The following is a 25466-nucleotide window of genomic DNA, read 5'->3' on the forward strand; positions in this document are numbered from 1 at the left end:
CAATGGCAGGCTTATGTGAGGGCGGCAATGAACCTCCGGGTTCCTTAAAAGCCACTAAGTAAGTAAGAGAACAAAAATAAAGAGAAAGAAAAAAAGGAGAAATAAAAATTAAAAATAGGAAAAGGATAGCCAATTAAACTATAGTGACGTAAGAAACGTCACACAGTGAAACGGGCATTACTATATGCTTCCTTTGCTGGAGATTTTCATATCAAAGAATAAAAATTAAGAGAAAATTAAATGATAGTACTCAATGTTAAAGATGAGATGTGATGATTCCATCTTTTAGTGACGAGATCTCGTTTACACCTTAGGCGGTCTTCCGAACTTGTTAACAGGTGAGATAAGGAATCTCCATCCTGAAATTAAAAGTCACATTCAGACAACGGGTAGTACCATGTTCTTTCTTTGCTATAGACTTTTATAACAAATTAATATGTATTATTAAATGCCGCAGAGTCAAAGACTTTTGACATAGTCAACAGTAACTGATAAAACGTAACTGATAAAACTAAACAAAAAGTAAAACACAATAGGGTTGAACTAGCGCTGAGGTAGTTACCTTCCTACTCTTCTTATGCATCTTCAACTGTTTTACTAGTCATATCAACTTAAATAGTGTGCATTCACGCTATACCTTGCATATACGACTCTGTGACAGGTTAGGTTAGGTTTGTCTAGACTTTAGTTATATCTTGCATATACGATTCTGTGCAGGATTTTCAAAGCCTGACGATTTTTGTTTAGTGATGTCAGTACTAGCTAGCGCAATGACGGACGTAGAAATGAAGTCACATTATGGAAAATGTGTGTTCATTTCATTATTATTTGTTGTGCTTCACTATTTTTCAGTGGTTATTGAATTAATACAAGTTTTGCGTTCTTCACATTACATCGTATCGTGTATTTTATATATGTACATTTCTCTCCTTCACTAGAAACCACAACACTTGCATTTCCATTACTACGTATCTCTCATTTTACACGTAATGTACTACATTTCCGAACAATTTCATTTTCTTTAATATTTTCCTATAAACTCTTTAATTTTTCAAATTCATGCCCACAAAAAATTCCTTAAAAATTTAATCATTTTCACTTCCAAAATCACCAGAACTACCTCAGCACTAGTTTCTCCCACAATATTGTTTAAATCTAAAAATTCATTAATATTGTAAATTACCTTGTAGGTCAGCCAACCACAGACAAATCGTTTGGGTCTGGGACTACTGGAAAATACGATACGAAACTTTACTTTTTTTTTTTTTTTGGGTAGATTGAATTTTCGTAAAGGAGAGAATCAGTGACAAGTTAGGTTAGGTTTGTTGAGGCTTCTGGTATGCCTTACATATATAATTATTGTATTACGTCATCGTCATCGTCTTTGTTTTATCAGTGGGGTGTAATTTGGCTATATTGTATTCTTCAGTAATTCCATCGTTTTAAGGCAGATGGATACCCAGACCAGAGGTATGCATTTCCCATAATTTCGTCTAATGGAATATTCGCCTATAGTCAACATTTGTTTCTGTATACCTACATCATGGTATATTAAATCCAAATAACTCTTCGAAAAGTTACTCTAAATTGATTTTTCTTGATATGATTCGTCTCAATAGGAAATTTCCATAGGCAAACTCAGAGAATAATAAATTAAATAGCTCATAATGTAAGACATTTTCGACGAGAGAATGTTTCCGCGGTACTCATTGCATGTGAAGTAGGTAGTAGAATACAGATTTTACAAGCATTTATAAAGAAAATCAGAAAATTAAACAAATCTGCAAAATTCATTTTGCTGTAATCAACAAAATGCGTCTATGCTAATATTCATACAGCTACATTTGATTAAAGGACTGGACATAATGACTTGGTAATAAACATAGACTATAATTCCCTATATTTCCGCCATTATGTGCAAATTCCGTAAAAACTCAGATAACTCAACATCTGAAGAAATCAACAACTTCAGATCTTTTGTCAAGAATTTAAAACAGATTCCGATTTCGATGTAAAGTCAATAGTTTTAGTAAATCAATAGCAAAAGAACTAAATGTTTGTGCAGGATCCTTTTAAATTCTTGACTACACGACATAACTTGTGTGTGATGAATTTTAACGCGGCCATTTTTATTCCTGGTATAGATATTCATCTGCAATAGATTAACACTAAAGGATTCCAATCACTTATTATGAATAGTAATGTAAACAGATATTCCAACGTAACCCCGTTTCACAGCTTAAAATTTATACGATGAAAGAGTAATGGAACAGAGAAAAACTCTCTCCGGCGCCGGGATTTGAACCCGGGTTTTCAGCTCTATGTGCTGATGCTTTATCCACTAAGCCACACCGGATACAACCCCGGCGTCGGATAGAATCGTCTCAGATTAAGCTCCAACTCTTGGGTTCCCTCTAGTGGCCGCCCTCTGCACTACGTCATAGATGTCTATGAACGTAGGACCGAAGTCCACACATGTGCTGAGGTGCACTCGTTATGAGTGACTAGTTGGCCGGGATCTGACGGAATAAGCGTCGTCTTAAATCACGAAGTGATTTACGCATATCATATATATTATTTTAATGTACCGAAGTACATATGATATTTCCATGCAGATATTCTGCATCATCATACGATGAAAGAGTAATGGAACGGTGTGGCTTAGTGGATAAAGCATCAGCACGTAGAGGTGAAAACCCGGGTTCAAATCCCGGCGCCAGAGAGAGTTTTTCTCCGTTCCATTACTCTTTCATCGTATGATGACGCAGAATATCTGAATGGAAATATAATATGTACTTCGGTACATTAAAATAATATATTAAAATTTATAGTTAATGTGTTTAGCTACAGTGACTTGAGCAAAGTTTGATTTTAGAGAAAATATAATATAGCAAGAACATCCTAATACAAACTAAGTCCCTCTTAATATTACCACATACTTGCAATACGAAAAACAGAGTTTAATCAGTTTTCATTTCACCTCGATACCAGATGCTACACTGCAGAGTCACCAGTTAGAATGTCGAGTCAAACAGGGTAGCAATATGACTTGCTTGAAGTAAAGTCTCAATATTGGGGAGAAATGCTCCACACCAGCCATGTCAGCATGAGCTCGCTAAGTAGCCCGCCGTACAAACAGTCCAGCTCGTGTGCATCGATGATCTTCCTCTCTCACGCCACAAGAGGTGCATTGTTGGTACGAATCACAAAACTTCTTGCTTTACAGTATTTACTGAAACAACACAACAGCAAAATCTTCAAAATGACGGGTTATTCATTAAAATCCGTTCAGCCGTTTTCCCGTAATTTCTATTACCAGTTCAAATTTTATATATATATATATATATATATATATATATATATATATATATATATATAATATGATATGATATATTTATTCCACCAGCTTACATCAGTCGTGATGGCTCTTCACATTTCTGTATACAGTGCCATCACTCCCTTGGATACATGATTTTCTGCTTACGCTTTTTCTAAACCTCCGGCTATTACATATAAATGACCCTGATCACTTTTCTATCACGTCCCTCACCTCTGTTTCCCTCCCTTCTTCTTAAATTTACCCTTCCCTTTCCTAGTTATCTATCTTATTCTTACTAATCTCATTTAACCAAACAATGACTTCTCTCAATCTCTTATTAATTGGTCCGAACATTGTTTATATTTGTTGAACTCTTCCATAGTTGTTAACTTATTTATTCACTCGAATCACTAACATTCACTAACCACTTATTCTCATTAATCTAATCTGTATATTTTCAGACGAAGTAGTTTCTACCATTTCATTACCTTTTCATTCCCACTTTCTTTATTATATTTGTATCACTACTTACTTATTATCACTCTCTGGTTATTACTTGTATCTTATCCTTTTTCACCATTATTCCCTTGCCTTACCGTCTTTTCTATCACTATCACTTTTTTCACTTTGTCACTTTCTTACGTTTTGTCACTCATGCCACTCATGCACCAACCTCTTAAGTTATAAGTTTTCTGTCCCTTACTTCTTCCCACTGACAAACCTCTATTCGGTGTCCCTAATGTTACTTCATCCCTTCCGGTTCTTGTAGAATCTTGTCTTCTTATCTTGGTATCTTCTTCATCTCTCGATCCCTTCTGTAATTGCTGACCCATATTTGTTCTCCCAGCTGGATTCACTGAACTCTTTTTGCTGTTCTCAGCTCCTGTATGCCGTCCTTCTGTTCTCCCCTGTCTATCTGATGTCGTCATCATAATTTCAGATATATATATATATTTTAAAGTAAAAGTAGTCCAACATTTTATTAAAATATTGAAAATCTAACTTGAAGTTGAGGAGGGGTTGAAAATTTTGAAAAGCAATTGAATCAGTCGGAGCCAAAAGGAACTAAGTCACTTTTCACAACTTTTCAGGAGTAGCAAAAAAAAAAACATTCCACTATATTAATATTTTTATGCTATAGAAGACCAAAGAACATTTAAAAGTTTGACTTCGTTCCTTCTTCCACCATTCGATGCGCATGACATCTGTTGTTCAAATGGTTGCATAACCAAGAAAACTGCATATTTTGATTTAGTTCCTTTTAGCTCCGACCGATTCAATTGTACTACAACCATTTTTGCGGGGACCATTTATTTCAGAGTTCTTTCATATTGATCGCTAAGAAGTGATAGCTGGCATCTACAAAAATGGTCATTTAGTTTAACTACCGGTACATTATTTAGAATAACTGCATTGGAGTAGAGCAGAAGATCTTGCAAATCAGAAGCATTTATCAAAAGTTCCTCTATTTTGAGAGAAATTAAATTGATTTTTAAAACAGTTTTTAATTCACCTGCGAATTTAGAGATACGAGGTATCACTTCTCAGCCATCGATATTGATTTAAAATTTTGTATTCTAAATTACTCTGTACAGTAATGTTTTATGTTGAGGTTTTCCATATCCAATACATATTTAAAAGAACAAAAATGAACCCCTAACTTACTGCTTCTTTATTACTGATATTTACATAAGTAGTCAAGGTGACGGCATCATCATGAGATAGTGTGTTTATAGCTCTATGCTTTTCTTGAGTGAAATTTGGCATTTAGACTTACAAATTATAACACACAGCATGCCGGTTGTTCTGGCATTTTTAAAATGATGCAGCTAAATCAGAATTGCCCCACTGGTTATTTTCTAACTAAATCTAGTAGAAAATATTACTTACTTACAAATGGCTTTTAAGGAACCCGAAGGTTCATTGCCGCCCTCACATAAGCCCGCCAGCGGTCCCTATCCTGTGCAAGATTAATCCAGTCTCTATCATCATACCCCACCTCCCTCAGATCCATTTTAATATTATCCTCCCATCTACGTCTCGGCCTCCCTAAAGGTCTTTTTCCCTCCGGTCTCCCAACTAACACTCTATATGCATTTCTGGATTCGCCCATACGTGCTACATGCCCTGCCCATCTCAAACGTCTGGATTTAATGTTCCTAATTATGTCAGGTGAAGAATACAATGCGTGCAGTTCTGTGTTGTGTAACTTTCTCCATTCTCCTGTAACTTCATCCCGCTTAGCCCCAAATATTTTCCTTAGCACCTTATTCTCAAACATCCTGAACCTATGTTCCTCTCTCAGAGTGAGAGTCCAAGTTTCACAACCATACAGAAGAACCGGTAATATAACTGTTTTATAAATTCTAACTTTCAGATTTTTGGACAGCAGACTGGATGATAAGAGCTTCTCAACCGAATAATAACACGCATTTCCCATATTTATTCTGCGTTTAATTTCCTCCCGAGTGTCATTTATATTTGTTACTGTTGCTCCAAGATATTTGAATTTTTCCACCTCTTCGAAGGATAAATCTCCAATTTTTATATTTCCATTTCGTACAATATTCTGGTCACGAGACATAATCATATACTTTGTCTTTTCGGGATTTACTTCCAAACCGATCGCTCTACTTGCTTCAAGTAAAATTTCCGTGTTTTCCCTAATCGTTTGTGTATTTTCTCCTAAAATATTCACGTCATCCGCATAGACAAGAAGCTGATGTAACCCGTTCAATTCCAAACCCTGCCTGTTATCCTGAACTTTCCTAATGGCATATTCTAAAGCGAAGTTAAAAAGTAAAGGTGATAGTGCATCTCCTTGCTTTAGCCCGCAGTGAATTGGAAAAGCATCAGATAGAAACTGACCTATACGGACTCTGCTGTACGTTTCACTGAGACACATTTTAATTAATCGAACTAGTTTCTTGGGAATACCAAATTCAATAAGAATATCATATAATACTTCCCTCTTAACCGAGTCATAAGCCTTTTTGAAATCTATGAATAACTGATGTACTGTAGAAAATATATATATATATATAAACTAATTGGATTTGAGACATCATTGGATTTTGGTAGGAATACAATAATCAGAGTCGGAGAGGGGGCCTCTATGGACGTCGGGGGGGAATTTCCTCCCCACCCCCAGTACTCCCATGGGATCCATTATGAGGATGTTTTCAGCAAGACTAAGAGAACATCAAAAAATTTATAAGACAAAATTTCACAAATAAGGACAAGCTTAGATACTTGTATATGTATGGAAAAGAAAAAAGATTGAATTACTTTAGTCTTATTTTGTAACATTCGTCAATATATAACAATTTCGAAGAGGTGTTATGATATACCTACTATGCATTTGAATCAGACGGAGCTAAAAGAATTAAGTCACTTTTGACAAGTTTTCAGTAGAAGCAAAAAATATTTCACTAATAACACAAATATTATATTTTTGTTATAGAAGACGAAAGAATATTTAAAAGTCTTAGTTCCTACTTCCACAGTTCGATGTGCATGACATCAGTTGTTCAAATTGTTGCATAACCCAAAACTTCATATTTTGACTTAATTCCTTTTAGCTCCGACCGATTCATTTATTTATGAAAGGGTAGTGTCATTTAAAATATAGAATAAATTTAATATTTCAAATTGTTTCTATTACGACGTGAAATAATTTTATTAACAATTATTGTTTAGTACACTTACAAAAATATTATTTAACATGATTGTCGAAACTTTAATGTCCTAAATAAATTATCCTAGTTGGGCTAAGTATAGCCTAGTATTAACTTGTGGTAAATAACATTACTGTAGTAAATTACTCTCTATATAACGTATACCTCTGACGAAGGTTTATCTTACATGCCGCGAAGTTCACCAACACCACAGCGATCGCAGAGTCCCTCTCCAATCTGATAGAGGGCATTTCGTGTCCTTGGCATTCTTGCTCTGCACAAGATATAATTATGTACAAGAAACAGACATGCAAATCAAATTAAAAGTATTTAACGAAGCAAAGAATTTTTTAACATTTTTAGCTTTGTACCTAATGGAACTTACTGCTTTGAATATTTCTTATAAAACATATTCTTACACAGAAAAGCCTAATTGGTCTTGTGTATGAAAGCTCTATGGAATTTATTGCACAATAATGTCTGAAGGCATTTGGGTAATTTTAAAGATACAATGGAAGGGACGTCGCAAATGTATTTGTAACCGATACGGCACTCACAAATTTACCACATTTTCTCGTAAAACAGTAAATAGCCTATTCACTGCACTAACAAAAGTTCCCTGCATAATATAAAACAACATAATTAAAAAACCATGCATCATACAAAAAAATAAAAATTCTGTGGTTTTCATAAAATTTCTTACGAAAATCAATGCAATATGCCCACCACATAGGATGCAAAAATGTTTACGTCAACAATAAAGTCCAAGTAAACTAAAAGAACTCCAAAAGGAAATAACATTTCAATGGATACCTAGTCATTGTGGTATATCTGGAAACGAGAAAGTCGATAATATTACAAAACAGGTAACATATTTGCAACCAAGACCTCTTCAAGTGATATCTCTATCCAATGCTTTTACTTCAGTAAAGTCTCATTTTACAAACCTATGGATCAACAATTGGCTTTCTTCTGACAAAGGAAAAATTTTACAGTCTGTACAAAAGAAACCAAATGACCTGGAAATGTACAAAAACTCGCCCAGACATGTTCCAACATTTTTAACAAGAGCCAGAACAGGTCACATTGTCACACAATTGTACCTACACCGACTTCACATTTCTGATAATCCTACTTGTTTGTGGTATAATAATCATGATGAAGATCTGGAACACATTCTTCTATACTGTCCATCCATAAACCACAAAAGAAGTAAATTAAAATCATCAGTACCAGTTGCAGAAGACACAACCCTGCAGTATATATTGACTACACCCTACCTCTGGCTACTAGCAACAGGCACCTATAATGAACACCGATCAAAATACCTCTCATTTCTCGTGAAAAACAACAACTGAATAGACTACAGTGGACTTTATGTTGTCAGCAAACAGCTGGATACATTAAGAAGATTGATTGAACAATCAAGTCCCGACCATCCATTTCGCATGACATAGAAGTCAAAGGTGAACCTTACGTATGTCCCAGGCACTAAAAAAAGCACTGAAAATACCTTTGAGTAGTAGAAGGTCGATATGTTCACTGGGAGAGCTGTAACCCCCACCTGGGCGCGCTTCCGTACAGAGGCAGCAGCATTTCTCTAAGGTTAGAGCCCAGTTTAAGTGTGTGTATTAATCGAAAAAATGTCATATAAACATGCGTTCTAGTCTCAATATCTTCTAGCTCCTAATTTCACAATCTAAACTGTGCTCTAACCTTAGAGAAATGCCGCTGCCCCTGTACGGAAGCGCGCTCTCACTTAAACCATGCACTCGCTCATAAATCAATGTAATATTCTGTTGAATACAAAAAAAAAAACACACACACACACACTCAAATCATGTATTTTTCGTAGAAGCTGTCCTGGATAACTTTCAGTACACGGATTCCTTCCTTTCCCTCTTACTTCAGAATTTGTACACACAAAATAAATTATTGGCACTGAGAAGTGCCTTTTCGTGAGCATGATGATGCGCATTTGACAAACGCAAACAAATCTGCTCTTTTTATTATTTCAAGATATAGGCCTAATTGTCAATGAAGAATCCGTAGTATACTGAAATTTTCCCGCTGTCCTCTTATCACATCCACACAAATGAAACCAGTAGGAATAATATTACGATTTTCAGATCGTCCTCCCGACACTTCGTTTCACAAATTACAAAAGCCTTCAGACATTACGACGGAATGAAAGCCATAGGGCCTTCAAAAGTTAAACATTCACCACACTTCCAAGCTAAACTAAAACAATTCATCACTCAATCTGGTGCTGTAGTATAGAAAGCCTGATGGCCTTAGCTTCACAATAAATAAATATAAATAAATAAATAATCACACACCATATCCGATTCTGAACCAACAAATCAGATGTAAACAACATTCAAACATCGGAACTATCGGAAGTCTACGATATATCGCACGACTCAACCTATCGATTATCGATCACAATAACATGGCATCAACAGTGTTGCCAGCTGGACGGAAATTCCGTCAAAACTGACGGAATTTCAACGTAGCGGACGGGGAAAAAATGCCTTTGACGAGTGACGGATTTTCTGGCGGAAATTACAATTTACTTCATTTTTTTTACTTTTTTAGCTGCTGTCATTTTTAATTATTTAATTTTTGGGGGAGCGTAGACCAACCCAGCACATCAACTGCAGATGATGTGGATGGGTAATTATTTTAATCAAAATTGCTAAGTTATGTTAAAATTTTCTTTTAATTTTATATAGATATATTGAGTGAGTCTTATTACTTTTAATTTTGACGGATTTCCAGGTGTTAGACTGAAGGGAATACAAGTTATGTGTTGGCAACACTGGTCATCAACGAGTTAAGTATCTAACTCGTTGCATGTCATCAATGAAGTAATGATTTCCAACATATCTTTAAAATCACGGAATATGCTATACTTGTTTTTTTGAAAGATGGGACATGACAGGAGCGTAGCGATCGGAAAAACAACTGAATGTCACATAGCTTGGTAGGCCTGTTGCTATGGTAACAACGTTTGAGTTGCCAAATTTACCGTTCCCACATGGCGAGTGCTTAATAGCTCTCTTAGCGAAATTTATTGTGCATACAATGTTAGCATTGGTACGTTTCGTCTTTGATTCTCTGTCGATTTTTGTGTTATTTTCTTACCTTCGCGTCAATTGTCAATGAATGTTTTAACGTCAGCCATCGTAACGTCAGTTGATGCCTTCCATCAGCTGGCAGCGTGGTAGTCCATATTGGCAACATAGCACTGTAGTTCTAAGCTCGACCGCTAAACTGTTATGCCCCATCTTTCAAAAAACAAGTATAATTATGATCTTTCTACAAATCTTGAGATGTTAACATATCTAAGAAAAGTACAGTCTTTCAATTGAGTTAAAGCAAGTATACTTAGAAATCTTGACTTTACCTTGTGAATACATTCTTTCCCTAATGATGCTGTATATTAAGAACCAAGATAAATTCAGTACTAATCAAGACATTCATCATTTTAATACAATACATAAATCAGATCTTCATCTACCCTCTGTTAGTCTAAGCTGTTTTAAAAAAGGAGTTCGCTATTCATGTATAACAGTCTTCAATGCACTGCCTAATTATCTTAAAGATTTGAAGAACAACGAGAAAAGGTTCAGAAAAGAATTAACCAAATTTCTACATACTCATACCTTCTACACAATTGATGAATTGTTTATGCCTGAGAATTGAATTATTCTACTTAAATGACATGTACAATTTTATATAGCTCAACTAAAATATGTTTTTATATTGACTTAATCTGTTTACTATGTATTGTATTTTTTGTTTAGCATAACTGATGAATTGTATGTACTGTAAATTGAATAGTATACTGTATAGGTCAACTGATGAATTGTTTAAGCTTATAAATTGAATTAATCTACTTCATATGAATTGTATAGCTTAACGAAAATAAGTTTGTAAATTGAACTAATTTGATTGTATATGTTTGTATAGTTTAGCTGATGAATTGTATATGTTCTTAAAATGATTACTAGTCTGTGTAGCTCTACTGATGAATTGTATATAGACCTACTGTAAATTGAATGGTAATATGTATAGCTCAACTGATGAATTGTTTATGATTATAAATTGAATTAATCTACTTGATATTAATTGCACAAATTTGTATAGCTAAATGAAAGTATGCTACTTTGTATTGTATATATTTGTATAGTTTTGGTCGATGAATTGTATATGCTTTAAATTGAATAGTAATCTATATAGCTCTACTGATAAATTGTTTGTGTTTGTAATTTTAAGTAGTTTGCATGATATGTATTATCAATTTCTGTATATCACAACTGGTTGAATTGTTTATGCCTTAAATTTAATTAAATTGTTTTGTATTATAATATAGCTCAACTTATGAATGATCGTTTGCGTTTGTAAATTTAATAATCTGATTGGCTATGTATTGTATACTTTTAGTAGAGCCATCGATGTAGCTCAGTCGGCAGACTCGCTGGGCTGCTGTTCCGGAGCTGCGTTCGGGCTTGGGTTGGATCCCCCTTTGGACTTTGGTTTCTTCCGAGGTTTTCCACAGCCGTGGGACTGAAGCCGGATGGTCTATGGCGAGTCCTTGGCATCAACACCTTTGATTTGATTACCCCCTTTGATTTGATTACCTGGTTGGGTTTTTCCGAGGTTTTCCCCACCGAAAAGGCAAATGCCGGGTAATATTTTGGCGAATCCTCGGACCTCATCTCATCTCACTACATCTCGCCAAAATGTAAAAAAATTGTACAACATTGTAAAAATTGTAGAAAATTACTAAATTGTAAAACTATAAAAATTTGTAAAAATTGTAATTGTAATATTGTAAAATGTTGACATGTTCCACATCTTAAAGCTTCATTGCTCATGTAAGATCTATGGAATAAAATAAATGAATGAATGAATGAATACTTGTTCATCACGACTGACTTAAAAGGCATATTAGGCAGAACTTCTGTTTCTAGCCTTTTCGTGAAATTAGAGACATTTATGTCGTCATGGTAGTCGCCTGTCTTCTGCTTTGATCAGAACATTAGCAGAGCATTTTTTTACAAAGCCATTTTCTCCTCTTTCATTAGCTAAACTCAGTCTTGGTCCTTTACCAATACATAGATGCTGTGACACCTGCTTCGTCATGAGAGCCCCAATATGAACCAACAGTGTGGCCAGCATTTACATAAATATGTCTCATCTAAATATATATAATGCCCCTCCTGTTGATGGTATCTTCGAATTGCTCGGAGATAATTAGCAGGCCAGGAAACAATCTCGGATTTTCCATTAAGACGTTTTCTCTTGATACATATTTCTTCCATTTGAAGCCCAGTTAGGGAATGAATTTCCTCAGGTACTCACTGGTGCATTTTAAAATTTCACTGTTCATAAATCAGCATTCAGTGTTAAAATTGGCACAGTTTTCCTTATAGTAATTATAATGTTCGTGTCTTTTCCTTCTAACAACTCCCTCACTGAAGTAATTGATTTCCATTTTCTTCTGTCTCTCTTCAGATCTCCCCTTCACGGTTGAAAATATGACCTGACCAGTGGTGCCTTCAATATTATCTTTACCCAGCGGATACAAAATCTCGAAACATCACTTGTCGATTGAATAATACAGTATATTTAAAATTGAATTCTTTTATTCTTACAAGTATTTCGCAACTTTATAAATAATTATTGCCATAGCATCGCTTTTCAATTGGCTGCCAGTAACACTAGGTTTATTATTCATTCTTACACCATAATTGAGATTTCACTACAGAGAAGGAAGTATTAAGTATAATACATTTTCAGAACTTTGGTTATAAAACGGGTTGAAAGAGAATTTTAAACAAATGGAAGGAAATTAGCCATTACAAAAAACAATTATTTAAAATCAAGAAGTTCAAAGGAAATACACAATTGAAAATACAAATATGGGTAATGGGTAAACAAAAAAACTCAGCTTAAACCTGTAATTTATTAAAACTCAGAATCACAAAACACAGTAAAAAGTACTTGATGTGAGACGATCTGTCATGAAGCAGCTCTAGAACACAACTGATTTCCACCAAGACCTTCTGTGCAGTACCGATAAGTGGTCTGTGATGTAGATTTTCTTCTATCTAGTGTACCTTTAGTTCACTGACTTAAAAAAGAAATTACTTTTACATAGGACAGACAGGCAGATCATTTCAAACACGTTACAAAGAACACATCACAGCCATAACAAAATTACAAAACACCTCCACATATGCAGAACACATCACAAATGCCAACCACACCTACAGAGACATCAACACAGACATGGAAATACTGCACATCCAACCAAAAAGCCAGAAACTCAACACACTTGAACAATATGAAATATACAGACACACGAAAACACACCCCAATGATATTCTCAACACACAACTCAATTTCAAAGCACATACACTCTTTGACTCTACACTACGAACGCACCCACACAGGAAACAACAAGAGGCGCCAAGACCAACAACGACCAGTTCCGAAGATGACCGAAAATAGGTCGAAACATGTTAACAAGGTACGTTAAAATTTAAAATTTAACAAAAGAAAATTCTTATCATACATATTCCGAAGTGATACAGTGTTAAAAGTTGTGTAATCAAGATGTATAAAAAAAGAAATATGAAATAAACACATGAATATATTTCTATGTATACCAAAATTATATGCCGGTTCACTGACTTAAAAAAAAATACAAAATAAATAGATAAATTAAATAAACCTGTATGTTTAACAAAATTATTCACTGCTTCAAGCTTGTTTTCTCCTCGCATTGTCACTCTTGACGTGTGGCTGAAAACTCGGGCTGTATGATGCCAGCAGAACAATCACTGCAACTACGTTGATGCAAATCTGCAAGGTGCAGGAAACATACCGTCTAGCCGAGGAGACAGCCTGCAAACAATATCAATGTTACAGCTGAAAAAGTGCAATACAGTTAAATTTCGATATCTCGAAGTGCTTGCAGAAACTGGTAATGCTTCAAGTTATCGGAAATTCAAGATATAAAAATATGAAAAAATTACCAATACCACAAATTATTATCGATGACAAATATTACGTAATTAAATTTCTAATTTTTTAGTTACTGTTCATGCACTTAGGGAAACCCATACCACATAACTTTCAACAAAGAGAAGTCGTAGATTGCCCATAGACTCTTTCTATTTCCATTAGGTTTAGCACCATGACCCACTTCCATCTTCATATATTTGGTTTCATCTATGTTGATAACCAGAGACCGGAAGTTTAGGCATTATGAATCATTAAAATAGGCAGGCAAAAAGGCATCATAAATAGCTAAAATAGGCGGCAAAAAGGCACTATAAGTAGCTAAAATACGCAATAAAACGCAATTACAAAAACCTTGCACTAGACCCACAACCTTGCACTTTCCACAAAGGGATTTCGGCAGCAAGAAAAGCTTTACATAAGTCGAATGCAAATTGAGATTTTCGACTCGATGTTGCAATTACTGTTGGAAGCAAAGATATCTTCTTCCCAGTAGCCTTGGAAAGTGCATTTTTGTGTTTGGATGTACTGATATGTTGCGATATGAAATATTTAGCTAGCTACAACAACATCGCAATGAACACTGAAAGAAAAATAGCTGTTAAAAATAATGTTAAACCTGCACTCATTGTTGCCTTGTCAAATAAACACAAGTGATAACTAAAACGCTTCGGTACTGTTATACATTTTTGAATGGCAGCACTCATTGTTGCAAAGAGAATATGAACTGACTGAAAGATAATAATATACATTCGGTGAAGTCACCTTCATTGTAGCGGTTATAGAAATAAATTAAAATATACCTGTAGGCAATTTTTAATAATAAATTAATAAATAATAGATAAATAATCAAATAAAGGCAATAAAAAAGTATTTACTTTGTAAATTAGGCATTTATATTAAAAAAAGGCAGAAAAGGGCAACATAAAATTGTGATGCTTCAATCACAAAGGTATAATTCGTACAGATTTACTTTCAAAATGAAGATAGATTTAACACATTTAAAAAGGCATTCTGCCAAAGTTCTGGTCTCTGTTAATAACCAATCCAGCTGGTTTTCCTGTTGTTTCTATTAATGATACCATTTCTTGTAGAGCAGGGATATTTCTTGCTATCAAAGCAATGTCGTCTACATAGACACAGGCTTGCTTCTAACTTGTATAATATCGTTCTAGACAAATTAGGTTCTTTCAACACTTTACCTATAATTAAATTAAATAGTACTGCAGACAGACCATCTCCTTGTCTTACTCCGATTGATAGGGTTCCCATATGTCTCATAAAATACGGGAACATCCCTTTTTCCTTCATGTGTGCCATTTGTCCTTAAAGAGGTTTTTGGTACCGGTACATGTTTTTGTCCCTATTTAAAAATTAGAGCCCAAAAAAACAGAACTGGGAATATCAAACGCTATTTTATCATAAATATCAGCCTCCAGTGCTATTTATGACAATGGAATTTATTACATTAGCAACATTGGAGGTGACACTACTGCTACCAGATCAAGCAATGTTGAACTCATTTGTTTGATGAGATCATAATAACTGTGAAAAGTGTTCTGAATTCCAAAGAAAATAGTGAATTGAAGGACATTCTTTTAATTCTTAAATCAGAACATTTATATGAAGTCTAGGTGGATCTGTTCAAAAGTGTTGACGAAGAGCTCCCAAAAAAAAAAAAAAAAAAAAAAAAAAACCCGATAGAGTTCATTCTATTTATCCTTGGCACAAATGCAAATGTTGAAAGATTGTTCTCCTGCAAGAACTGACAGTGGACTGATGACAAAAACAAGTTGCATATAAAGATAGTAAAATCAGTGCTTATTGTGAGATCATTTTTCAGTGAAGATTGCGTTACATTTCATGATTTAATGCTTTAAAACAAACAATTGTTACAAGATATTCATTCTTAGAAAAGTATTGTACGAGTCAGAGGCGTATACTGGTTAAAGGGTTTGGGCTACCGCTGACCCTATTATTACACAAAATATATCTAACAATTACTTTAATTTTAATTACTATGGTAAAACTAATAATACAAAATTATTACATTATGTTATATTATAAACTTTTTCTTTTGTAATTTCCTTGGGCTACCACCGGTAGCCCCAGTAGCCCGCAAAATACGCCCCTGGTACGAGTGATTCTGATTTATAACAATATATTCTCTGGTGAATCTATTTTGCAAGAAGTAAATTTTCAATTTATTTTGTTCAATTTATTCTTTAAACACTCCATTTCCTTCAATAGTAGTATTTAATATGATTTAACTGTAGTGCTTTAATCTCTTCGAAGATAACATCTACATGCACGATGGAAAATACATACCAAAGCTAAATCGGCACTGAGTGTCCCATAATTTTTTCAGCTGTTTCTGGAAAACTTACCCTGAAGCAGTGGTTAGAGCAGATATTGGGTTAATGCAAAAGTTTGTAGCGTTTTTTCACTATGAAAAAAAATTTTATTTGACATGAAAAGAAGACAGAAAGAAATTAATCAGTAATGTAATTATTCTCCTATATTATCTATGACTCCCTGCCAATGCTGGGGTAGTTTTTCAATTCCGCGTCTGAAGAAATCTGCTGGTTTGGAGTTAAAAATGTCGTCAAGCCAAGTTTGTAAAGCATCTTCGTCATCAAAGGCATTCTCTTGAAGACTGTTGCACGGAGAACGGAAAAGGTGGAAATCTAAGGGCGCAAGATCGAGAGAAAATGGACTCACCTCCCAACCAAGCTCCTCGAGAGATGCTTTCGTTATGTTAGCTAAGTGCGGGCAGCACTTGATGCAGTCTCCTTGGTCGTTTTTCTAACTTTAATTATGGCTGCAAGGCATCTGAATTGTTGGCAACAAAGTTCAACAGTTATGATTACATTCCTGGGAAGCAATTTAATGTACATGATGCCTTCTTTATCTCACCAGATGCATAACTTCATCTTCTGTGGATGGACACTAACTTTTGTACAGAGTGTTGGGTGAAAACGTAATACGGCGAACGCCAGTAGGGGAAGTTATCCCCACCCGCGCCGTTCGGCACCTCACTTGCCTGCTCTCTCTCTCTCTCTACTATCTGTCCCGCTTCGATGGATCACTACCTCGCGCCTCGCACGTATTTCATAACACGTACTAACAAAATTGGGGCATTAGACAACAGCATAAAACCAAATTGGGACACATTAGACAACAGGCCACCACATGTACTACACAACACAACACAGCCCACCACATGTACTAACACAACACAATACAATGTAATGTGGTTTTTTCATTAAACAACACTCACCTGTTAACTTCGCACTGCCCCACTGTCCAATGCACACCATCAGTAGCATCGCTTTTCGGCGCTAATTTCATATTTTTCCCACAGCTTAGACACTCGTAATGACTAGCAAGTAGTCCATGCTCCTCACAGTACCTTACCGTATCCTCCTTCAAATTCTCCCTGCACAATTTGAGGAAGAAGTACACGTCTTCGATACGGCTCAACACGACACGTGGTTACGTCTGTACACGAAGCTGGACACGGACACAATGAAGCTCCACCAGCGCGCGTTAACACTTATGCCACCCCCGCAGTCAACCCCTACCAAGCTACATTCACAAGCCCGCCACTTTCTACCCTCGGTCATTGTCCCCCGCACCATTCTTCTGCAATACGTTATGGCAGTTCCCTTAAACAGAAATAAATTCATTTTCTCTTCTACACCCAACTCGCCTCGGTAGCCGAGAGTCTAAAGCGTGACCAAAAAGCGTGCATTTAGCGTTTAGTTACGAACTTACTCGGATCGAATCTTACCCTCTGCGAAGTCATAAGAAAAAAAAAAGAGAGAGACATGAAGCAAGGAACAGAGAAGGAGAGACTAGAGAGAGATGAGAGACAGAGGCAGACAGGACGAAGTTCCTCTTCTGGTTCATAAATGTCGCATTTATTCTTTTTGTTCCACTTTCCTACACTAGATGTCACCCCACTCTAAACCCCTATTTCCACTCTTTCCCGCTAGAGTGTGTGGTGAGCTTGTAGGGGAAAAGTGGAAAGGGGTCGTGGGCGGAGCTTAGCATTCGCCGTATTACGTTTTTACCGGGTGTTGTGTGTTGAAACGCCAACCATTTTCTTGCAGTGCTTTCTCCGATGACATTATACCCGTACACATCACAAATGTTTCGAGCTGCCTCCGCTGCCTTTGTTCCTCCATTAAACTCAAACAGAAGAATTTGTCAGAAGTGTTAGTTTTTTTTTTTTCACTTGACACTCCATCTTCTTTAGCCCACATATAACACAAAGTTTCTTCAAATCCACAAAATTCAAGGCGTATTTAAAAGCACAACTCTCCAAATAACAAATGACAAATGGTAACTATCTCCTAACAACGCAGTGTTGTGATGACGAACAAAAACGCTACAAACTTCTGCATTGGCGTAGTGTGAAAGTCCGACAGTGGAACTTTCGTGACTGAAACAGAAGAAACCTGTAAGAATACAAACGTAGATAACTTCCTAATGTTTGTTATTTTAATTACTTCATAATATAAATGTATAATGAGAAATGTGTATCATTATATGACATCCAATATTTTTCTCCTTCCTCCATGCATTGTGAACTACAGTCAGTCCAGAAGTCACGAGGCACTGCTGGGCAGGAAAGGAGACAGTTCAAATGATGCACAATATATTATGATTAGTTGAAAATTAATATTTAATGTTCGTCGAAATATAACCGCTCAGTTAACACAATGGCCATCACACATCATATTAGTCCGTGACGCATGTTGTCTCTCATTGTTGTTAGAAGGGTCTCCTCCAGTTGGCGAGGCATCTCACTCCACAACCTTTTCGTCCAGCCACGGCCTGAAGATGGGCAGTGTCGATGGGTAATGCGTTCCTTGTTTGCGACGTAGTGTGCCATCTGGTGATCGCAAGGGATAAGTAGCGAGCATTATTGGGAGCTGCAGTTTGATTTCCTTCTCGAAACTCTTTGGGTCAATGATGAACTAGAAGAGAAATGCAAAGTCACAGTAAGTGACATTTATCTTACAAAAACAACAACATACTATAAGCTTAATCAATTCCAGATTAGAAAAATCCTGAGATGAACAAACACTTGATGTCACCTACTTCAGACAGTAATATTAATTTGTCTTTACTCTTTCGAGGGGGGAGGGGGGAGGGGGAGAGGGAGGGGGATGGGGGAGGGAGTGGGGAGAGGGGGATGTGGGGAGGGAGGGGGGAGGGCGGAGGGGGAGAGAAGGAGAGAGGTGTGTGTGGCTTACTGAAAGTTTCAGCGATGTGAAAAATATTTCAACCGGAATTTCAACACATGCTTCTTCAGTTGAGCACAATATGCGTTGCTTTATAAAAGTTAAACATTTACTGAAACAATCTCATAGCATAGCAACTCATTTGGTGAGTGACATGTTATTACTTTTCATTAATAATAATAATAATAATAATAATAATAATAATAATAATAATAATAATAATGATAATAATAATACTTACTTACAACAACTTACTTACAAATGGCTTTTAAGGAACCCGGAGGTTCATTGCCGCCCTCACATAAGCCCGCCATCGATCCCTATCCTGTGCAAGATTAATCCATTCTCTATCATCATATCCCACCTCCCTCAAATTCATTTTAATATTATCCTCCCATCTACGGCTCGGCCTCCCCAAAGGTCTTTTTCCCTCCGGTCTCCGAACTAACACTCTATATGCATTTCTGGATTCGCCCATATGTGCTACATGCCCTGCCCATCTCAAACGTCTGGATTTAATATTCCTAATTTCATCAGGTGAAGAATACAATGCATGCAGCTCTGCGTTGTGTAACTTTCTCCATTCTCCTGTAACTTTATCCCTCTTAGCCTCAAATATATTCCTAAGAACCTTATTCTCAAACACCCTTAATCTTTGTTCTTCTCTCAAAGTGAGAGTCCAAGTTTCACAACCATACAGAGCAACCGGTAATATAACTGTTTCATAAATTCCAACTTTCAGATTTTTTGACAGCAGACTAGATGACAAAAGCTTCTCAACCGAATAATAACAGGCATTTCCCATATTTATTCTGCGTTTTAATTTACTCCTGAGTGCCATTTATATTTGTTCCTGTTGCTCCAAGATATATGAATTTTTCCACCTCTTCAAAGGATAAATCTCCAATTTTTATGTTTCCAATGATGATGATGATAATAATAATAATAATAATAATAATAATAATAATAATAATAATAATAATAATAATAATAATAATAAGAATAATAATAATAATGCCAATCATAATAAAGTATCACCAATAATAAACATTTTGTATGGGAGGTAGTCTACTTAAACTAGTTACATCAGGCCTCACCAAGGATTTCAGTCACTGGCTGCTACTGCTATACGCACGATTTGGTATAATGGTATGGGAGGTGGTAAAACTCTACCATTTTGTTTACCTCGGGATATTTATCTGGAATTCAGTTTAAATAAAGCAGTTGTATCTACAAATGTATCAAACATATAGATAACAAAATGTGAACATTTCCTGAAAAACAAAATATATGCATTGGCAACTCAAGATCTATAACCGACACCTATCCAAACAAACTGGAAGAAGTGACTTAAGATGTTTGTATAAGATCAGATTTTCGTCAAATTCAATAACCGACATCTATCCAAACTGGAAGAAGTGACTTAAGATGTTTGTATAAGATCAGATTTTCGTCAAATTCAATAACCGACATCTATCCAAACTGGAAGAAGTGACTTAAGATGTTTGTATAAGATTAGATTTTCGTCAAATTCAATAACCGACATCTATCCAAACTGGAAGAAGTGACTTAAGATGTTTGTATAAGATCAGACGACATCTATCCAAACTGGAAGAAGTGACTTAAGATGTTTGTATAAGATCAGATTTTCGTCAAATTCAATAACCGACATCTATCCAAACTGGAAGAAGTGACTTAAGATCTTTGTATAAGATTAGATTTTCGTCAAATTCAAAGCTTCACAAGACATTTCAAGACTTGCCAATACATCACAAGTCATTGTCAAATTACTTATAATACTGTAAATTGGATTAAACTTGACCACAAAAAACATAGTGTCCTGGCCGAGAAAACTTAGCTATAATTGTAGTAATGGTTGTATTGTGTGTACTTACATAAACATCATACTGTATTTTTATAAGGTGGCACCCGCGCAGGTTCGTGGGAGGGAGAGGGGGCACGTACAGCTGCTCGTTCTTCCACTCATCACTCTCCCCTGGCCGAATCTTCCCCCGGCTAAGTGAGGCCAGTTCTCGTGTTTCAGTCTGCAAAACTTTGCTGCGGGCCATGTACTGAATTGTCTGGAACATTAAGCAGCTTGGAAATCACAGAGAAAGACGCGCAGCTCAATGCTTCAACGAGGCATCGCAAAATTATGTTTCGTGAAAGTGCCTGAACTCTGATATAAGTGCCAGGTGACACTCCTCTCTGCGCTGAACCCCTTTCTCTAGTATTGTCTGTGCTGTCAGCAGTACCTCATTCCGTTATCCAGCATTATCTGGATAGTGATTTGGCGTTCATAACAGATATTTCTGAACAGCTGAACATGGAGTTTGAAAAGTTCGAAAAATGCAGTTTGACAAGATTGAAAAATGTAGTTTGAAAATGGAGTTCCAAAAGTTTTAAAAATGGAGTTTGAAATGTTTGAAAAGTTTGCGAAATTTCAAAAATAGAGTTTAAAAGTTTAAAAAATGGAGTTTGAAAAGCTTGAAAAATGTAGTTCGAAAAATGTGGTTTGAAAAGATTGAAAAATGTGGTTTGAAAAGATTGAAAAATGTAGTTTGATAAGTTTTAAAATGGAGTTCAAAAAGTTTGAAAAATGGAGTTTCAAATGTCTAAAAATGCAGTTTGAAAACTTCGAAAAATTTGAAAAATGCAGTTTGAAAATTAAAAGAAATGGAGTTTCAAAAGTTTGGAAAATGGAGTTTGAAGTGTTGAAAAAAACAGAGTTTGAAAAGTTTGAAAAATGGACTATAAATTTTAAAATGGAGTTTGTAAAGTTTGAAAAATGGAGCTTGAAATTTTGAAAAATTGAGTTTGAAAAGTTTCAAAAATGAAGTTTGAAATGTTTGAAAAATGAAGTTTGAAAAGTTTGAAAAATGGAGTTTGAAAAGTTTGAAAAATTGAGTTTGAAAAGTTTGAAAATGGAGTTTGAAAAATGGAGTTTGGAAAGTATAAAAATTTGAAAATGGAGTGTGAAAATTTTGAAAAAAAAAAAAGGAGTTTCAGAAGTATGGAAAACGGAATTTGAATTGTTGAAAAAATTGTTTCAAAGTTTTGAGAAATGGAGTATGAAAAGTTTGAAAAGTTTAAAAAATGTAGTTTAAAAATTTAAAAAAATGGGGTTTGAAAAGTTTGAAAAATGGATTTTGTAAGTTTGAAAAATGAAGTTTGAAAAGTTTGAAAAATTAAAAAAATGGAGTTTGAAAATTTTGAAAAATTGAGCTTTAGAAGTTTCAAAATGGAGCATGAAATGTTGTAAAAATGGAGTTTGAAAGGTTTTAAAAATGGAGCATGAAAAGTTTGAAAAATGGAGTTTGAGAAGTTTGAAAGTTTTTTCTCCTCTTTCTCAACTAGGACTCTCCTCCGTTCTCTCAGGTAATGTTTAAGGCGCTTAGGGCGTAAAAAACACGCTGCTTACACAACATTAGAGCGACACAAAACGCGACACTTACACAACTCTTGAGAGTCAAAAATGCGCCGCTTACACAAACCTAGAGCGTGAAAAACGTGCCGCTAACCAAACACTAGAGCGTCAAAAACGCGCCGCATACACAACTCCAGAGCGTCAAAAACGCGCCACTAATAGAAGCGTAGAGCGTCAGAAACGCGCCTCTAAGTCAACCATACAGCGTCAAAAATGCCGCGCTAAGCCAACACAAGAGCGTAAAAAACGCGCCGCTAACCCAACCCTACAACATAAAATCCCAGCCGTTTACACAACTCTAGAGCGTCAAAACCAAGCCGCAAGGAGAAGCCTAGAGGGTCAAAAACGCGTAGCTAACCCAACCTTAAAGCGTCAAAAAGTGCCACTAACAGAAGCGTAGAGCGTAAAAAATAAGCCTCTTACACAAATCTAGAGCGTCAAAAACGCGCCGCTAGCGAAAGCCTACAGCGTCAAAAAAGCGCCGCTAACAATATCGTAGAACGTCAAAAACGCGCCGCTAACCCAACCGTAGAGCGTCAGAAACATGCAACTTACACAACTCTAGAGCGTCAAAAACATGCCGCAAACAGAAGCCTAGAGCGTCAAAAACGCGACAATAAGCCAACCATAGAGCGTCAAAAACGCGCCGCTTACACATCTCTAGAGCGTCAAAAACGCGCAGCTGACAAAAACAAGAGCGTCAAACAGCGCCGCTTACACAACTCTAGACCGTCAAAAAATCGCCACCAATCCAACGCTAGAGCGTCAAAAGCACGCCGCGTACACAACTGTAGAGCTTCAAAAATGCGCCGCTAATAGAAGCCCAGAGCGTCAAAAACGTGCCGCTATCCCAACCATAGAGCGTCAAAAGTGCGCCGCTTATACAACACAGAGCGTCAAAAACGCGTAGCTAACACAACTCAAGAGCGTCAAAAACGCGCTGCTTACAAGCGGAGAACGTAAAAAACGCGCCGCTATCCCAACCTGAGAGCGTCAAAAACGCTCCGTTTACACAATTCTAGAGCGTCAAAAACTCGCCGCTAGCAAAAGACTAGAGCGTCAAAAAAGCGCCGCTAACAATATCGTAGAGCGTCAAAAACGCGTCTTAACCCAAACCTAGAGCGTCAGAAACACACACCTTACACAACTCTAGAGCGTCAAAAACGCGCCGCTAAGCCTACATTAGAGTGTAAAAAACGCGTCCCTACTACAACCGTAGAGCGTCAAAAACGCGCTGCTTACACAACACTAGAGCGTCAAAAACGCGCAGCTGACAAAACAAGAGCGTCAAAAACGCACCACTATCCCAACCATAGAGCGTCAAAACTGCGACGCTTATACAACTCTAGAGCGTCAAAAACCCGCAAACACAACTCAATAGCGTCAAAAACATGCCGCTAACAGAAGCCTAGAGCGTCAAAAACGCGCCGCTAAGCCAACCATAGAGCGTCAAAAATGCGAAGCTTATACAACTCTTGAGCGTCAAAAATGCGCAAACACAACTCAAGGGCGTTTAAAACGCGCTTCTTAGAAGCCTAGAGCGTCAAAAACGCGCCGCTATCCCAACCCTAGAGCGTCAAAAATGCGCCGCTTATACAACTCTAGAGCGTCAAAAATGCGCAAACACAACTGAAGGGCGTCTAAAACGCGCTTCTTAGAAACCTAGAGCGGCAAAAACGCGCTTCTTAGAAACCTAGAGCGGCAAAAACGCGCCGTTATTCCAACCCTAGAGTGTCAAAAATGTGCCGCTTACACAACTCGAGAGCGTGAAAAACGCGCCGCTAACAGAAGGCTAGTGCGTCAAAAACGCGCCCTTAATCCAACCCTAGAGCGTCAAAAATGCGCCGCTATACAACTCTAGATCGTCAAAAACGCGCAGCTAACACAACTCAAGAGCGTCAAAAACGCGCTTCTTACAAGCCTAGAGCGTCAAAAACTCGCCGCTATCATAACCCTAGAGCATAAAAAATGTGCCGCTTACACAACCCTAGATTGCACTCGTGTTTATTCAACTGACCCTCGTTTGTGATTGCATACCTCTGTGAGAGAAGCCTTGGTCGCCTTGACGGTGACTCTGCTCTTGTTGTGGATGGTGGCCGAGATGCCGATCGTCTCACCTGGCACATAGCCTCCTCTGTCCAGGGCCACTCGACAAACCACAGGGCCAGAGTTAACGCAGCTCACCCCCAACTTATGCTCGATTTCACAGCGAAATGGTTGCTGAAACAGCACAGCAAATCAAAGTCAGGAGTGTTTCTGGTGCTAGGAAAGGAGAGAATTTTGTATGTGTGACTGAACTACAGTCAGTCATTATGAGTCTAAATAGTGGCTAGATTTCGAGAGATTTATCTCGAACAGAACCTGGGATGAAATTCCATGCTGCTTTTGTTGCAGGAAATATGCAAAGGGCTATGATTAGAATCTTAAAAAATAATGCATCTGGTGAAGCTGTAATTATCATACTGTTTATATTCACAATCACAAGAACTATGGTAGGCCTATATTGCTATGGAGCAATCATGTTTCTTCAAAAATACTTTTTACTCTACAGAAAAGAGCACTCTGATTAAATCTGGTGACCAATGCCAACTACTTTTTATTAAAAGAGGTATTCTCACATTACCTCCATTGTTTGTTTTGGCGGAACTCTTTTATGTTAGGCATAATAGTACATTGGCGTTCAAAGATATCGGAACTACGATTTTATGATCCTGTATGGCGAAACTTATCAACAACTTGTAAGAAAACCGCGTTTA

The 25466-nt window shown here is 36.6% G+C and overlaps 1 protein-coding gene and 1 non-coding gene across 3 annotated transcripts in view; both read right to left on the reverse strand.

Annotated features, from left to right (window-relative positions):
* Positions 1-2284: 2284 nt before the first annotated feature.
* Positions 2285-2356, reverse strand: TRNAY-AUA (transfer RNA tyrosine (anticodon AUA)). Its single transcript has one exon. It is a non-coding gene; the product is annotated as a tRNA-Tyr (tRNA).
* A 16159-nt stretch (positions 2357-18515) lies between these two features.
* Positions 18516-25466, reverse strand: part of Vdup1 (arrestin family protein Vdup1) — an 80746-nt gene continuing 73795 nt past the window's right edge. For both annotated transcript variants that reach the window (XM_069816414.1, XM_069816413.1), the window contains 3 exons: positions 24748-24930; positions 21179-21364; positions 18516-19016 (listed from right to left, as the gene is read on the reverse strand). In XM_069816414.1, the coding sequence (XP_069672515.1) occupies positions 18843-19016; positions 21179-21364; positions 24748-24930 (543 nt within the window). In that variant the 3' untranslated portion in view covers positions 18516-18842. The remainder of the gene's footprint in view (positions 19017-21178; positions 21365-24747; positions 24931-25466) is intronic.

This window comes from Periplaneta americana, chromosome 17 (genome assembly GCF_040183065.1).
Source record: "Periplaneta americana isolate PAMFEO1 chromosome 17, P.americana_PAMFEO1_priV1, whole genome shotgun sequence".
In the NCBI taxonomy this organism is placed as follows: Eukaryota; Metazoa; Arthropoda; class Insecta; order Blattodea; family Blattidae; genus Periplaneta; species Periplaneta americana.